This window comes from Euprymna scolopes, chromosome 38, assembly GCF_053919585.1.
Source record: "Euprymna scolopes isolate OS-2025 chromosome 38, ASM5391958v1, whole genome shotgun sequence".
Classification (NCBI taxonomy): Eukaryota; Metazoa; Mollusca; class Cephalopoda; order Sepiida; family Sepiolidae; genus Euprymna; species Euprymna scolopes.
This window is the reverse complement of record NC_136519.1, coordinates 18008461-18027714: the sequence shown is the minus strand read 5'-3', so window position 1 is coordinate 18027714 and position 19254 is coordinate 18008461. Positions and strand designations below refer to the sequence as shown.

The 19254-nt window shown below is 30.7% G+C and overlaps 1 protein-coding gene across 3 annotated transcripts in view; it reads right to left on the bottom strand.

The window, feature by feature from the left end:
* Positions 1–11286: 11286 nt before the first annotated feature.
* Positions 11287–19254, bottom strand: part of LOC145263079 (glycoprotein-N-acetylgalactosamine 3-beta-galactosyltransferase 1-like) — a 556008-nt gene continuing 548040 nt past the window's right edge. For all 3 annotated transcript variants that reach the window (XM_080119951.1, XM_080119950.1, XM_080119948.1), the window contains one exon: positions 11287–11559. In XM_080119951.1, coding sequence (XP_079976077.1) covers positions 11425–11559 — 135 coding nt within the window. In that variant the 3' untranslated portion in view covers positions 11287–11424. The remainder of the gene's footprint in view (positions 11560–19254) is intronic.

Sequence of the window (19254 nt, the reverse complement as noted above, 5' to 3'; positions counted from 1 at the left end):
ATTGATTATGTCAAAAAACAAAAATTTGTAGATTGATTATGTCAAAAAACAAAAATTTGTAGATTGATTATGTCAAAAAACAAAAATTTGTAGATTGATTATGTCAAAAAACAAAATTTGTAGATTGATTATGTCAAAAAACAAAAATTTGTAGATTGATTATGTCAAAAAACAAAACTTTGTAGATTGATTATGTCAAAAAACAAAAATTTGTAGATTGATTATGTCAAAAAACAAAAATTTGTAGATTGATTATGTCAAAAAACAAAAATTTGTAGATTGATTATGTCAAAAAACAAAACTTTGTAGATTGATTATGTCAAAAAACAAAATTTGTAGATTGATTATGTCAAAAAACAAAAATTTGTAGATTGATTATGTCAAAAAACAAAACTTTGTAGATTGATTATCTCAAAATACAAAAATTTGTAGATTGATTATGTCAAAATACAAAAATTTGTAGATTGATTATGTCAAAAAACAAAAATTTGTAGATTGATTATGTCAAAAAACAAAAATTTGTAGATTGATTATGTCAAAAAACAAAAATTTGTAGATTGATTATGTCAAAAAACAAAAATTTGTAGATTGATTATGTCAAAAAACAAAACTTTGTAGATTGATTATGTCAAAAAACAAAAATTTGTAGATTGATTATGTCAAAAAACAAAAATTTGTAGATTGATTATGTCAAAAAACAAAAATTTGTAGATTGATTATGTCAAAAAACAAAACTTTGTAGATTGATTATGTCAAAAAACAAAACTTTGTAGATTGATTATGTCAAAAAACAAAACTTTGTAGATTGATTATGTCAAAAAACAAAAATTTGTAGATTGATTATTTCAAAAAACAAAACTTTGTAGATTGATTATGTCAAAAAACAAAAATTTGTAGATGATTATGTCAAAAAACAAAAATTTGTAGATTGATTATGTCAAAATACAAAAATTTGTAGATTGATTATGTCAAAAAACAAAAATTTGTAGATTGATTATGTCAAAAAACAAAAATTTGTAGATTGATTATGTCAAAAAACAAAAATTTGTAGATTGATTATGTCAAAAAACAAAAATTTGTAGATTATGTCAAAAAAAAAATTTTGTAGATTGATTATGTCAAAAAACAAAACTTTGTAGATTGATTATGTCAAAAAACAAAAATTTGTAGAATGATTATGTCAAAAAACAAAAATTTGTAGATTGATTATGTCAAAAAACAAAAATTTGTAGATTGATTATGTCAAAAAACAAAAATCAAATCCTGTTTTGTGTACAAGCGATGTCTCAGCCATTATCGATCGGAAATAACATTGGTAAACAATATTTTAAACCCCAAAATGTCATGACAAATTAAACAATGGAATCTTTCTGTTTTCTCTTGAAATATTTGGTTCTTTCATATAACAGGGGCGCATGGCAGAAACTAGCTGATTTTCTTTAGTTTTTGAGCACAAAAAAATCAGACGACTTTGTCACCTGACGCGACTCTATACTCACAGCATCTTTATACAGCATCCTCATCCAAATAATGGATGCCTTTCGTGACTTTTTTCCTTGAACTGCCAAACTTTGAACCTCCATTTTTTAATTTTTTTTTTTTAATATTTTTATTTAGCGAAACTTTTTTAAGTCTAAAGTAAAAATCATTTTCTCATGACCCCAGGCATCACCAGTTTCCGGTTGATCCTTTAACCAGTTGGTATCTACAGACTGGATGGACAAATAGTGTTTCGCTTTTTTCTATTTTTTCAAATAGGAAATCGCTAACATGCGATGTGTCTTGGATTGTAACTTTTACAGAACTGGCAACAAAATCTGGTCATGGTCATATAATAGTATTAATTGAAGAATGCAAGCGATCAAAATACACCAGTCTTCTGGACAGATTTATATTACAATGGTTCCAAGAACGTATTGCTCAAAATAAAACTCTTTAAAATTAAACCCATAATAAAACAATGGCTACCAGAATCCAGAAAGTCACGCAGGGAGGAAATAGTTTTCTCCCGTATTCGCATAGGACACACACATAAGCCACTCTTTCCTTCTGACAACTGAAGATCCTTCAGAATACATAGCGTGCCAACAACACTTTATGATAAAGCAGTTTCTTCTAGATTGTAACGATCTCACACATATCCGTCCAAATTTTTACAATGTCAACAACATAAAGGAATTATTTGAAAAAATAAATCCTAACATAATATTAACATTTTTGAGAAAAAGTAAACCTATACAAGCAAAAAATATAACTCTAATCCGGTCTAACTTAACCCTGTCTTAACAACAACAAAAGTCTGACATTATCGGTTATAGTAAGTTAATGTACTTCCTAACTTCTGACTGGGTTGTTACCGGAAACGGTGACAAGACAAATTAGTTCCTTATTTTTTTTCTCTCACGCCTATATCTCCCCCGTGCATGTACTCGTTTTTATTGCATTTTTCCGATCTTTTTTTTTTTTAATTTAATAGTCAATAAAACATTTTTTTCAGCCGTATTCGAATTAAGAACTATTAAAATTAGTTTAATTTATTTATTTTAAGAATTATTGAAAACAAATCTTTTTAATCTATTTTGGGAATATTATGCATTGGATACGTTTATTTTATAAGGTTTGGAATTTTGTCATTTTAATTTCAATAATTTTATTTTTATACGTACATAAACATATTTATTACATAAACTCAAATAAAAATAACTTTTTTAAATAATTTTTTTTATAAAATTTCTCATAAAATAAACTTATTTTTTAATTTTGCTATTAAAAATGAAAATAAAGTCTAATTGTTATTTTTATCTGTATAATTTTGTTAATATTTATTGTATATTTTTCAATAATGTCCTTCTCTTATATTTTATTTCAATAAATAGCTTCACAATAGAAATAATGAAGAAACTTATTTGCCCTGCCACTGCTTCCGGTGGCAGCCATGCCGAAAGTTAGGAAGTACGTTAGATGACTATAACCACATTATCTAACGAATAAGAAAAAACAAAACTAAATTCAACAAATAAGTCAAAATACCTAACACATAAATTAATTTGGGGAAAAATAGAATTCAGCATTAAATAACCAAAAAGGATTGATATGCCGTAAAACAAGACCAACCAACAACGTATTGTCATGGAGATGACTGCCACGATTGGCCCTGTCACACAGAACTTCAATAACTTTGATCTATTAATGCTTCGCTACATCAGGACCGATCATGAATTGATTTGAATGTAAGAATGCCTTTCTATCGTGACTATTCCTGAGAACGCATTGAGGCTTCTCTCTGCTTGCCAAGCTAGTAGAACATCCGATGAAACCCTGACATTCCATGACATTTGAATCTAAACTGTTTGTCAAATGTTGAATCTATTTACCTTTCTCATTTATCCCCCGTAATCACATAGACAACATTGCTTGATCTGGTTTGGAATTTACTAATAAAAAATCAAAAAAAATCAAGAAAGTTATTTTGGTGGGATTTTTCTCACTCCGGCAAGATTTCAAGAGGAAAGATATGTTTGCATGAGAAAGGTGGTCATGTTTAACGAGACAGTCTGTCTGTCGATCCGTCTATCTCGTGCATACGAAGTTAACCTGTTTTCTGATTTTGTTTAAAATAAATCCTGTAAAAAAAAAAATATATATTTGCGTTCACATGGTCTTGTGTCAACCAATCACGGAAAAGACCAGGTTCACGATGACAACAGCGGCAACATGGGATATGAAAAAATATATACTCATCCGTAAAGTGTGATTCGTGTTTTGAAAAATTTCATCGAAGTTTCATTTATTTAAAATTTAAACTTTTATATATTTTTTTTTATTTAAAAGATCACAGGATGGTGTGTGACTTATGGAACACCCTGTACAGATAAAATGGGATGCTTTGTATATTATTTATTTATTTTTTTAAATATATCGTGTGAAACTTGAAAATTAATCTTTAAAACCTGTGATTCTTGGCTTGAATTGAAAGCTTAAAAGGCAAAATTCAAGTATCATTTTGTGCTGCTTAAACCAAGAGAAAACATTGCTCTTATGTGCTCCTGTTGTATTAAAGAACCAAATATTTTTTTTGATTGATGGAAACCCTGTTTGAAAAAAAAAGAAAATCATGAAAGTTGAAATATATTAAATCGTTTTAGTTTTTACAAATAATTGGAACTTTTTATCAGAAGAAAAATTTAACCTTCAGAACTTTCCCTTAGATTTTTTTTTTTTAACCATTATCCTGCCTGAAGCCATATTAGTGATTTTAAACCAACATCAGTTCCAATTTATTTAGACATATTTGATTCGTAATTATAAACTTGAATAAACAGCAGGAAGACATGGCGTTGCCCAGGATTGAATGAGGAACCCTATACACTACTACCCCCTCCCTCTTGCTAATGCGTAACAATATATCAAATTTTTTATTCACCATCATATTCGTGAATTTTTACATGCTGGCATGTATTGGACAGCTTTTAGAAAGTGATTTCCAAACTAACCTATCCCTGGTCAGGTCTTTATTCATCTTTTTTTTTTTCTCAAGTTTATTTTTATCACTTTTTCTCATTCTTGTATTTTAAATTTTATAAAATTAAATTTTAGGGCTAGGATGTGTTCCAGATTATAGTGTGATTTATTTCAGTAAATGTGTGTGTGTGTGTGTGTGTCTATGTATACATATGTAGATGTGTGTATGGGGAGATTATATATATATGTATGTAGCAAATTATGGCAATGAAGCTACACAAAATCGTCCGTGTTTCAGATTTGTAGTGAATTATCAATTGATGGAGATGAAAATATTGACCAATGTTAAAGTAAAAACTGAAAACTGATATATAAAATATTCGATCTTCTTATAGCATTTTATGTGGAAAAATGCGAAGCTCGTGGTTTGTTTACAAACAATCGTTTGAGCACTTTACAAGTAGCGTACGGATGTGTATTTAAATAGACATTCGGACAGATTAGTTGCAGGCACCACTTCCGTGATGAAGGGGTAGAACTGCCGACTGTCATCACGACGGTTCTAGGTTCGATCCTCAGCTTCGGATAGGTGCTAGTCTAGCGGCACTGATGAGTTGTGATACAACGAAACAGGACTGTATGTCGATGACTACAAATATATTTTATATATATATATATATATATATATATATATATATATATATATACATATACATATGCACACCCACTTTAGGATTTTGATTTTAAAGGCAGTAGAGGTCTGAAGTTAGATCTCTAATTGAGATGCAGCTGAAACATGTCTGCACATATATAACCAATAATGTTTGTATAAATAAACATACTACAATTATGGTCTACTTGTCATTGAGCACTTTTTGATAAATGCTGGAGTTTCGGTGGATTCACATCTAAGAAACTATAGCACTACAACTATATATATATATATATATATATATATATATATATATATATATAGTAAGTTATAAAATATATATGGTGATTAAGCTACATTGAATATTCCGCGTTTCATCCACTCTAGGACTCTTCAGACTTATGCACTTTTTGATCGAATATTTTATATATCAATTTTCAGTATTTAGTTTAACAGTGGTCAATATGTGAATAGAGTTAGGTAGTAAGTTATGAAAATATATTACGATGAAGAGTCCTAGAGTTGATGAAATGCGGAATATTCAGTGTAGCTTAATCGCCATATATATTTTATAAATTACTAACTAGCTCTACCTACGTATTGAGCACTTTTGAAGTAAATACTTCAAGTTTACGCATAAATTTATACTTTCGTATATTAATTTTATGTGAGTAAATGAAGTAGTTATATATAAATATATATATGAAGTAAATGAAGTAGTTATATATAAATATATATATATATATGTATATATATTTGCTGATTCTGTTGATTATAAATTTAGGAAATTTTGGTCAACAATTTTCAAAGTGGGTGGATGATGCTTCTAAGATCATCATTGATTTAACATCCATTTTTACATGTTGGCATGTGTTGGACGGCTTTTAGAAATTTACTTACAAGCTAAACTATTTCTGTTGAGGTCTTTTATATAACCCTCTTTCTCTCGTTTCCATCCTTATCCCTTCCTCCCATGTTTTCCTTGGCTTTTTTTCCAATGAACTGGGCTGCCTACCTTAACTGTCCTATAAATAACCTTTATGTACATACAGGATAAAAGTTAAAAAGTTTGAGCTCCTCTGGCCTTAGTATGGGAATTTACTCAGAGTATTGCTGAAGATAATCATATCACATTTGTAGACATTTAAAAAAAAAATCTCACAATTTCTTATTTTCATTATATAGTTCAAATGTGTTTCTTATATTTTTAGGGTATTGACTATTTATGTGTAATATTTAGCTGCAGGCCGAGGAAAGTTAGAGACAAGTGGATTTATATCTAGAAATTTGATACAAACATTATTTTATGTATATATATATATATATTTGGTAAAACTGGTAATTAGTAAATATGTGTTTTATTTTTTATTACCATTTTATCTGTTTGGTTATATATGTTTCGGATGTTGGACCATGTTTACGATCCAACAGCCTCGTCAGACCTTTTCTGTAAGGTCTGACGAGGCTGTTGGATCGTAAACATGGTCAAACATCCGAAACATATGTAACCAAACAGATAAAACGGTAATAAAAAATAAAACACACACACACACATATATATATATATATATATATATATATATATATATATATATATATATATATATACTCTGTAGGAAAATGTATTTTCAAAAATAACACATGGATCGGTATGACTAGAACCTGTATCTCTCACCAAATAACATGCCACCTATCTTCCTTGAATAGCTTCATTTACCAACACCTTACAGCATATGACACCCTCAAAAACTGAATTTAGGAATATGCTAATTAAAAACACCACCATTTTAGCTGTCTCACACTGTGATCTGCACCTCCCAATCATTGAAGCCCTACTAATCCATATGAAAAAAATCAACCATCAATCTGGCTCAATATGAAGAAGGCACGCTTGAGTGCTTTTATTTTAAACAATTTTAATCGTATTTTCAATAAATTCATTAAACGCAAATTTTTAATTCATCACTCGCCTGAGGACAACTTATGAAAGTCAAAAATGTTTGCGACTATAGCAAATTTCTTTTTACACTCAAACAAAACGTTCGAATATTAGCCCGCCAAAAAGAAAAAAAATATGGATTACCAGAGAAACAAACAGGAATTGCCCCTACTCTTCAATGAAACATGCACACATACATATATATATTATATGTATATACACTTATATGTATATTTACCTCCTTTTCAGGAGGTTAGACACAAAGTCAGATGTGGAGTTCAAAAGCCAGCACACAAGGATAAGTGCAGTCTGACCTACAAAACGATGTTTTGATTTCAAAGGAGCAAATAACTCTGGATACCTCCCGTCTTAAAGCATTTAAAAAAATATCATTTATCTATAAAAGTGAGAATGTGTGCGAGGACATTTCTCAACCTATATACTCAATGAATTTTTGATTTATAAACTTGAAATTTTGTATATAGGGTATTCAGACATGCAGAAAATTTATTAATCGATTTCATCCAGAAAAAAGGGCTGCTAAGGAGTAAAAATTGGTACATGAGTCATCAGATTTTTATGTTTAATTGTTTCACGACTCCTTCACATTGTTGAGAATAAGTAGGTTTGAAAACTTTTTAAAAATTGTGTCAAGCCGATCTAATGGTTATCATACTTGACTCGCTGTCTTTAGGTTTCGATTTCAGCTAGAATATTTTTTTTTTACTTACAAGAAGTGAACTGTTTAAAAACAAAACATAATACTCGCATGACCATGTCTCAGATTCTTTTTTTTTTTTTTTTTTAATTTTTTTTAAGGAATTAAACGTAAGATTTAATAGCGGGCAGTCCTGAGTACATCTTCAAGTGGACATGTTTATCTCTAAGCTGAAAGTAATTAGTTATTCACCCTTTCATAATGACAGGTTGTGTAAATATAGTAGTTTTAGTCGGTATCAGCTAAAGCTTTTATAGAAGAAAGTGACATAAATCATGTTTTCAGTAGAAAATAAGTTTTTAAGTAAGTTTTTTAATAAGTCCCTTTCTTTTATGGCCGACGGGTTCTCTTTTGGGCAGGTCCTATTAATTAATTCTTGAGACAACCACTAGAATCTACAACCAGATTATGCTCAATTGTATCATAAAATTGGGTTTGCAAATTTTGTTGCAACATTTTTTCTTTGGAGAGTATTCTGCTTAGAATTCGTTTGTTTTGAAATCAAATGCAGAAATCTTTTGAAAAACAAATTACAACTTTTAATTTGGATTTTTGGACGAGTATTCTAATCTTACTTGTTATTTTCACATTTTGTTTGATGTGATCTCTGGCCTTCTTGACGTGCACCCTAACCAACTTTTGGAAGCTACATAGAATTTCAGACTATAATAAATAACTAAATCTGAGAATTTTGGACTTTAAATAAATAAATAAATAAATCTGTAAATTACAAAATTAATATTTTTTTTGTTTTTTGAACCCTAATTGGACAGTATTTAACTTTTAAATAATTTTTTTTTTTTAATTAAAACTTTTTTTTTCTGTATCAATTAAAATATATATAGCCCATTAAAAACAGATAAAATTTATAATCCATTAAATGAGTGCTTTATGCCAAATTGATGGCTGAATAAGGTTAAATTTATGCTCATTTTTGCATTAAATACTAATCCTCATAAATCCCTAACCGTACAATGAACACATAATACTTATCATAAAGGTCCATACAAAATTTCAGCCAGATCAGTCCACTAGTTTCCGAGACAAACTGAACGGACAGACTGACATAGACTAATAGAAATATAATATAGGTGGACTGGTTGGATGTTCCAGTGTATCTCCCGAGCTCTCATCCAAGCAAACGCCATGTCTATTAATGATGTTGTACCATAATATCTAAACCTTCTGCCCCCCCCCAATGTTTCTGAATTTTTTAGATAAGTGGTGATTTATCGATAATTTGAATTATTCAGATTACTACTTTCATCTTGAGTGCTAGTTACATAACATTTCAGCCCCCTAGCATCCTCAGGTGCATCTGTAAGGACCTGTGGCATTGCGGATGGTAGGTAAAATCCAGTTCTAAGTGACCTTTTTCTGGAGGTTGGAGGTTCAATACTTAGTGTGAGTGATACTAAGAATACAGTTGTGAATTACTAAAGACTTCTATTCGATTCCCATGGATTAAAAATAGGACTTTGTTGGAAATTTGATGCAGATTCCCTAATTTGATAATTTTGAGAGTTTGAGAGTTTGAGAAGCTATTTCTATTACCTGTAGAAGGTCAGAGGCTGCATCGACTGAAACGTTATAGAAATACCATACCATTCTCAACATGAGAATGATATGGATCATTAGGATCATTCAGATTGCTGTTCTCATATATATATATATATATATATATATATATATATATATATATATATATATGAGGAGAGAGTGTGTAATAAACAGGGTCTAAATGAGCAAAGTCTCAGTAAAATATATTAAAAGATGCTGTACTTAAATATAATTCCATATTTTTGTTAAAATCTTATATCATATTGAAAAATTCTAAAAAGAAAAAAAATTCTAAAAAAAAAAAAAAACAAAAAAAACAGATTTTCATAATTTCTCCCATATAAAAAATCTTATCCAAGTATAAAATCAAAAATGTAATTACTATTTTTCCTCGCTTTTACCGTTCAACCAATTAAAAATCATTGCACAAAAGTTTAATTGTATCACATCGACATATATCTAAGATTAATCATAAACAAAAGAATTAAATTCCACTTAAAATTTTCTTTTAATTTTTTTTCCTAGGTTCACAAACTATATTTACTTCAATAAGCTGGTTAAAATTTGGTGTCTTCTCACCCCCCCTCCATTTATTCTGACAAGGAGACGATATCCAGAAATATTTTACTTATTTCTCAATGGTCTTATTTGTAAATATTGAATGAAATTTCGAACAAGACCTTTTTATTGAATCCATGAAGGTAACATACTCTAATTTCGTCAGCCATGTCCGGGTGGAAGTCTTAACCAATTCACAACTGTATACTTTGTACCGCCTGCACTGAGGATTGAACCTTCAACCTCTAGAAGATTTTCTCTCAGAAATGAATTTTTATCTGTTACTTTATCAGTTATGCCATGGGTCCTTGTAAGAACAGTCGTTTGAATACCCAAATAATACAAAAAATATATTTCTTTTTATAATACTAAAAAAATTAAATACAGTAAAAAAAAAAAAAATTATCTCGGGAATTTAAAACTATTATTTAAAAGAAATTTTGAACTTTGAGTTTGTGTGATATTCTATTATAAAAGGTACAAGGCTGAAAACGATGAGTGATAACGAACCAAACGAAAAGATGCATAGAGGGCTTTAAAACCACACACAACCCTTGAAAATTTGAAAAAAAAAAATTCACACTTAAAACTCAAATCCCAAAAATAACAAATTCAGTTTAAAATAATTATACAAACAATTTATGATTTTAAAATCATGATTAAAATAGAATTTTCAGAAACTCGTTTTTAAATTTTAAAAAACGTTTTTGATTAAACAAAAACAAACAAACAAAAAAACCCCAACCCCCTAAAAAAATATATAACAACCCCCAACCCTCCAAACCTTGCACCAATGATTATTTGTATATATTCACAAATTAAAATTAGTCTTTTTAGTTTTCATATTGGCATCAGATAAAACACCTGGCCAAAAAGGAATGATTAGAATGTTTCAAAAAATAAGTTGGACATATATGACACCTCACCTTCCATCTAAAATTTATGGTTCAAATTTTAATCATTAAAGATCAAGTGTTTAGATCAAAATGAGGATCAACGGTTCAGATTTTTAAAACAATGTTTAATTTTATAGCATAGAGGGAGTTCAATATAAATTGGTCCCCTTCCCTTACTTGATTTTTCAACTGGTGTACAGCCGAAATAAACCTTTTCAAAATTTCGAGCAAGGAAAGGGGGATACTTTCACACTAAACTTGTACAACAAACTGAACCCTCTCTAAAAGTTGAGCTGGTAAATTTTTCAAAATTCTTTTATCTGAATAAGCGGCATTAATTTGAGATAGTAAGATTAATTAAAAAAGTTTTAAAAAATGGCAATTTTAGAGGAACAGGAGAACATGTCTTCAGGGCAAATACAAACTCCTGGTGACAATTTTATGATAAAAATTGAACAAATAGTTACGAGTTATAATCTGAAAATATTCTATTTAATCTGTATTTTTTTTTTCCAAAAATAATGTATAACAAAATATTTAGAGGAGATGAAACGTGTCATATATATCCAAAAAAAAAAAAAAAAAAAAAAAAAAAAAAAAGGGTTTCCTTAAAGATATTTAAAATTGAATTTGAACGCCATCACACATTGAGGTCTTGAATTCCAGATACAATGCCGAAAGGCCGCAAATGATAAACATAAAATTCTAGTGAATGCATTTCTTTTGGTCCAACATAATGGAAGGTTATTGCATAGTCACTGATATTGTTGATTCCCTGAAAAAGAGAAAAAGACAAAAATTAATTTTAAAAAATTAAAAACAATTGATTAAACAATTAAAAATATTTTTATTAGACAATAGTTTGAAAATTATTATTATTATCATTTTTTTTTTACACGAGAATCACCACTTATCAAGGCCTAGAGGCCACTCAAGGATAAGGGTTAATGGGTATACATTAGTCAATGTGATTATAGCATAGTAAACATAAGTAGTGGGAATTTTGTAAATTGAATTATTTAAGGGGACGGTTTATCAAGAACTTGTTTACGTTGGACTTGAAGACGATCAGATTGTAGTCAGCTGGATAGCCGGCAATAGTAAGAGAGTTCCACAGGCGTGCAGTTCTGAGAAAGAATCTTTGTTCATGGAATCTACACTTAGGTTTAGACACAGATGTGGGAAATTATTGATAGTGGTTTTGGCTAGACAAGTGTTTTTTTGTGAAAGTTTAGTGAAGGGGGCCATAGATTGAAGCTCAGACGAGCACTTGCTATGAAAATAACGATAAAGCAGAGACAGGCTCGCAACATCTCTTCTGTGGGAAAGAGGTTGCAGGGAAAAGAAAAGGGCATCCCCCACTAAGCTATAAAGTCTATTTTGAACTCGGTCATGGCAGGATAAGCTGCTTCTAGCAGCTCCTGCCCAGATGTGGCAACAGTACTCCATTGTTGGCCGAACCTGGCTTTTTTTTGAAAATTATTTTGATTGGACAATAGATTGAAAATTATTTTGATAATTGGACAATAGATTAAAAATTGCTTGGTACATAATTGGTATTCACTTCCTCCCTATAGCAGGAAGATGCGACATGAGAAAATAAGGCAGACAAAAATTGATTAAAACAAAAAACAATTTATTAAACAATGTTTAAAAATTGATTAAACAATTAAAAATATTTTGATGACACAATAGCTTTTAAAATATTTCGATTAGAAAACTATGATGGAATATAATCACAATTCAATTATTAAACCAGTTAACCGACCTAACATCGCTATACCTCTGTATTGATAAATTTATGTTCACTTGTGTGAGTGTGTTTCTCTCTCATACGTCATTCGCATTTTTTAAAACTTACTAGTTCATTGAAATAAGAAAAATCCAATAAGACAAAAAATTTACAACTCGTATGTACAGAAAATAATTTAACTTAGTAGAAATGAGTCTAAGTAAAATTCTCACTACTGTATAACAGTGAATTAATCACTTTCTTCTCCCCTTATGGAATAAGTATATGGCTAGTTTCATCTCTCTGCATTCGTCACATAATCAGCCTCCTCTTTCTCGTGAGTTGCTTGCAGATTTGGCATATTTGATTATTAGCTTCTCATCTATATAAATAAAAATAGTGTATGTATGTATGTATGTATGTATGTATGTATGTATGTGTGCATGAGTAAATATTTAACCGATAAACTCTTAAACTACTGGTCACATAACACTGAAATTAACAGGAAATAGTAATCATACACCAAGGATGGTTTATAACGAGTAAAATCTTTGTTTGGATGAATGAATAATGCAAAAATATGTAGGAAAATTGGAAAGTAAAATGTTCATTTCTATTACTTCTGCACATGCGTAAATTCATTTGTAACTTAAAGTGGTTTAATTTTAAATTTTTATATCTGTCGATAACTTAAACGGTCAGAAACGTGGCAGGAGTGCTAAATGTTTTGGTTTCGATTCTAGCTGATGGCATCCATTTTTTTTTTTTTTTTTTAAATCGTTTGAAATCAGTACTTTTAATAAAGAATTAGCTCTGTAATAATAAATACGAAATCTGCATGAATAAAAAATATATTTTAGTGTATTTTTTTGACCAGGCAAGGTTATGCGCCCCTCCCCATTAGCCTAATATATAAAATTAAATTGGTTGAATCCTCAGAGTTAGACAGCAATAGCTTACGTCCTACAAAACTGATATTTCATTTTGTATAATGGGTAAATCATAAAAAATTGTAGTTATATTTAGGAGCTGAGTAAGATGTTGCCTTCATTATAATTAAGGTCCACTTTCTGACGTCAGTAGCCATAGGCTACAGCAGATTTTACTTATGAGCCAAGAAGATGCATGATATTTCGAGTAACAAAGAATTGCTAGGAAACTCAGTCTTCTTGCTTACTCTCTGTGTGGAAAACGTGTCTACAGTTCTTTGCATAAATTTTATGACCAGATGCCCGGAGCAGATCGCGGAAAGATGATTTCTGATTCTTTAAAGTCCGATATAAGTAACCAATCAAAATGCAGTATTTTAATCTAATTAATAACAAATGACTAGCCAATGACATCACGGCACTGACGTCATTGGCTAGTCATTTTTTATCATTAATTGCATTTCGATGGGTTACCTAGCAAAAATGAAAAATGTAAATGCCACCAAAGTCGTTTGATATGCAATTGCTAGTTGCTTCCTTCCCACCGCAGGAAGATGTGATACAAGGTCAGGAAGGAGGGGGCCAGCTAAACCAGTGCCCCTAAAGGAGGAATACTTAGGCCATTTAAAAAATTGCCTGAGCAATTCCGTTGACATTCCACAGCAGGGGCGCCTCAGGCAGTAAGCAATAAACTAGGGTGGACCTTTTAGGACTACACAGGACTCAGCCCTTATCTCGGGTGATTTAAAAAAAAAACATGGTCCATACTCTGTTGGCTTCGAAGCCCAAATAAAAACGACCCGTTGGTACAGAATTATTTAATCATTTCATTTCGTTTTTTTTTTTAACACATACATATTTTCATTTTAATTTTCTTATTTTATTCTAGCTGGGGATTGGGGCATCCTACTGGATGCCGGACATTCGTCCACTATTGCCTGTATCACTTGTACTTGGTTCACCGGGTATATTTGACAGTTTTTTAAATTCTTTTCTATGAGTCTAGTTTCTCTTATAATTACTGGGATGATGGAGATCTTCCTAAGATTCCAGTTTCTTGTCATGTTGTATATAAGACCTTGGTATTTCTTTGTTTTCATTGATATAAGCATTAATCATATACTTTTTAAATTAAAAATATATATACACATATATATATATATATATATATATATATCATCCATAATCAATTTGTTTCTGTTTTTAATGTGGGAAAAATTTATCCCCCCTCACACACAAAAAAAACCCTCTTGATTGAAACAAAACTAAAAAATGCCTCAGTCATGAAGGAGTTCTCATTCACTGACCGAGGAAAGGAAAGATGACGAGTAACATCAAAACAAAGACTACATTTCTCTTCTAGTCAAAAAACAAAACAAAAACAAAACAAAAACTAAAAAACAAAAACAAAACAAAAACGTGAAATTGCGAGGAGGAGGGGGCATGTGTTTCTGTAGCAATGTGTGTGATTGACAAGAAAGTTCTTGCGGAATTTTTAATTTTGATTTCAAATGATGTATTTTCACATAAGTTTTCGTTATAATACCTTTACTTTATATATCATTTTAAATATCGTTTTTCGCTCTATCTAATCGTTTGAATTACAATCGTTTTAAAACAATTATGTTTTTTCAGGACGTTGAATACAAGATGGAAGAAAAGCAAATTCGCAAAATTTCTTTATTTCAATCCAAGTTAGGCTGAAAAACTGCTGAAACAGCTCGCGATATCAACGAAGTATTTAGCCCAGGAACCATTACTGAATACACAGCACAGTGGTGGTTTAAGAAATTTCATGGCGGCAACAAGATGATGAGCATAGAGGTCGGCCATCGGATGTTGACAACGATCAATTAAGAGTCTTAGTCGAAGCCAATCCGCGCACAACTGTTCGAGAACTTGCTTCGGAATTAGATGTAAGGTATACAACGATTTCCAACCACTCAAAGAGAGATTGGAAAGATAAAAACTTGATAAACGGATGCCACACGAATTGATTGACAATCAAAAGAAACGTCGTTATGAAGTGTCATCTTCCCTTTATGCAACAAAAATGACCAGTTTCTCGCTCGGGTTGTGACTTGTGATGAAAAGTGGGCTTTTTATGACAACTGGCGATACTCAGCTCAGTAGTTAGATACTGTCGAAGCTCCACGACATTTCCTGAAGCCAGAGTTACACCAAAAGAAGGTCATGCTGACTGATGGTCTGTGATCGGTCTCATCCATTAGTTTTTTGAATGCAGGCGAAACCATTTCGGCAAAGAAGTACTGTGAACAAATGGATGAAACGCATCTGAAACTTCAACAACAATACCCAGCATTAGTCAACAGAAAAGGCCCAATTCTCCTCCACGACAATACCTGACAGCACGTTGCTTAACCAACTCTGCAGAAGTTGAATGAATTGGGCTATGAAACTGCCTTATCCACCATACTCTCCAGACCTTTTACCTACCGACTACCACTTTTTCAAGCATCTTGACAACTTTCTGCATGAGAAATGCTTCAAAAACGTTAGCGATATCAAAAACGCCTTCAGCGACTTCAATGCCATCGAAACGCAAGATTTTTACGTTTAAATAAACTGGTGTTTGTTTCGATCAGCAATTTTTTGTTTGGGCTGAAATAAGTTCATCTGAATTTAAAAAAAAAAAAATAAACAGAAAAAACGCAAGGACTTTCTTGTCAACCTTACGTACATATAGCAAAATACAATTAGTCATTTTTACACCGAAGGACAATTTTTTAAATACCTAATTTAAAGTCTAGGTTGGTGCATCGAGATGACATTACTTTGAATTAGGTATAAAAAAATGTGTCCTTTAGTGAAAAAGTAACTAATTGATGTTTTCTATGTCATAAAACGGTATGTTTATATATATATAATGTACATACGTATGTACATATGTGTGTGTATATATATATAAATATATAGATATGTGTATATGTATGTACATAAAGACATGTACAGTGATGATCATATTTATTGGCACGGTAAAATAAAAGTTAAATTTTGTCTAATAAATTCTAAAAAAGGGATTAAATTAAAGAAAACAAAGTATATTATGTATTTTTAACTGGCCTTTCCGATGCAGCAATCGGATTTTAGAAAAAATAAATAACAAAGGAACAACAAACATAATTGCAAAAAACCCTTGTTCAAAATTATTGGCACGATTTATTTAATAATCAGTTGTATAGCCTTTGGCCTTGATTACCTTCCTCAGTCGCTTTTCATAGTTTACAACCAAGTTGTTGCACTCTTCAGTAGTAATTTTAGCCCACTCTTCCTGACAATAATCCTCCAATTGAATAAGATTATTAGGCTTCCTTTGCATTACCCTCAATTTTAATGTTCTCCATAAATTTTCAATTGGATTAAGGTCTGGGCTTTGTGATGGCCACTCCAAAACATTAATATGATTGTCCTCAAGCCATTTCTTAGTCAGTTTAGCCGAATGCTTTGGGTCATTATCTTGCATGAACCACCAACGACGACCAAGTGAGAGCTCTTTAGCAGAGTCTTTCAGGTTTTCATCCAATATTTTAACATAATCTTCCTTTTTTATGCTACCTGTGACCTTAACGAGTCGCCCTGGTCCAGAGGCAGCAAAGGATCCCCAAAACATCAAACTGCCTCCACCGTGCTTCACTGTGGGTATGGTGTTCTTAGGCAGGAAAGCTTCGCCAGATTTTCTGTAAATATAAGACACTTTATTATGGCCAAATAACTCTATTTTCGTTTCGTCAGTCCATAGAACACGTTTCCAGAATGCAACATCTTTATCAATATGACGTTTTGCAAAGGCTAGCCTTGCTTTCAGGTGCATAGGCTTCAATAAGGGAGTCTTTCTCGGACGACATGCTTTTAAACCAGCTCTCTTCAAAACTCTACCAACTGTATGTCGAGATACATTCACTCCAGAGGTGCTCTGTTCATCAACAATCTCCCCAACAGAGATCCTTGGGTTTTGTTTTACTTGTCGAACAATTTTCCGTTCATCTCTTGGGGAACTCCCTCTACCCTCTAAACTCATAACGTGGCCTTGCGATTTGAACTTGTTTATTATGGCTCTAACAGTGGATTTGGGAAGGTTTAGCTTCTTTGAAATCTTATCATAGCCCTCCCCATTGGTATGGCATGCTACAATAAGCTTCCTGACGTCTTCGCTGTGTTCCTTAGTTTTAACCATGGCGATTGAAAATTATAATTTAGTCACTTATAATAGTTTAAATAAATCGCTATCTAAAAATTATCTGAAAAAAATTATTCACTGAATTAGCGTTAAACAAGCATAATATGGCTATAAAAAAGTTCAGAAAGCACGTAAACCGGAAATTGATTGATATTATACTGATACTAAAAGAAAAACAAAGCCGTGCCAATAATTTTGAACAAGGGTTTTTTGCAATTATGTTTGTTGTTCCTTTGTTATTTATTTTTTCTAAAATCCGATTGCTGCATCGGAAAGGCCAGTTAAAAATACATAATATACTTTGTTATTTTCTTTAATTTAATCCCTTTTTTAGAATTTATTAGACAAAATTTAACTTTTATTTTACCGTGCCAATAAATATGATCATCACTGTATGTATGTGCATACGTATCTACATGGATGTATGTATCTGCTTATGTATGTGCATGTCTGTATGTATGTATGTGCATACGTATGTGTATATATACACACACATATGTACATATATATACACACACATATATATATATATACACACACACACATATATATATATATATGTACATACGTATGTACATATGTATATGTATATAATCCCCAAAATTTTGCAACTTTACAAACTGAATAATTCTGTAAACTTAAAACGAGTATAATACTAATATTTACAGGACAATCCTAACCAGATGAAAAAGCTCGATATTTGAGATAGAGCATTGATATAAGAAATTGAATTTAAACTCTGAAAATTAGAATTCACAACAATTTATTATTCAACAAAGAATACAAGTTTAAATTTACCTTATTCCATGGAGTTCCAAAGAATTTATTTTCAACTTGTAATCCTTGTTGAATAAGTTGTAAATTTTAATTTACAGAGTTTAAATTGAATTTCTATATATATTATTATACTGTTGGTAGAATTTTTCAGTAACTCATAACAACAACACAATATGTCATTCCAAAGAGTGCTCAATGCATGAAACAGAGCAATATATTGATTGTTGGAGAGCTATTGGCTACACATTAGCAAACGTGTTTCAATGACCCCCTAGCAGGGAAAATCACCTCATCAGGCCAAAAACCATCCACGAAACTTTCAATAAAGACCATCCCTTTATATTAAAGTCAACTTTACAGGGTTGAACCATTCTAAAAAGAAAGAGGGGTACTAACAACCTATATCAAAACAAATATAACCTATTCACAAAATAATGTTAGGTTTTTCAAGGTATAATTCTGAAGCAGATTTATTATGTTTGCATTAAATTTTCTAGCTCCAACCATTATAATTATAATTGTTTTTCGTTTGTTTTGTTAATACGGATTTTTAGAACTATTACTCCAATATCAGAGCAATTCATAAATTTAACTAAGGTTTTTTTCCCCACTTAAAATCAAGATATAAATATATACATATATTACTAAACTATAAATTTAGCGCTATTTTTCTATATAATACAAAAAGTACCGACATATATACAAACAAACGTGAAAATTTATATATATACAAATTACTCTTATGATATGGTTAAGTATATTAGTAACTAAGTTTAATTATATTATTCACGGTAAAAATTTCACTAAAAATTATTTTTATAAAATTTAATAGAT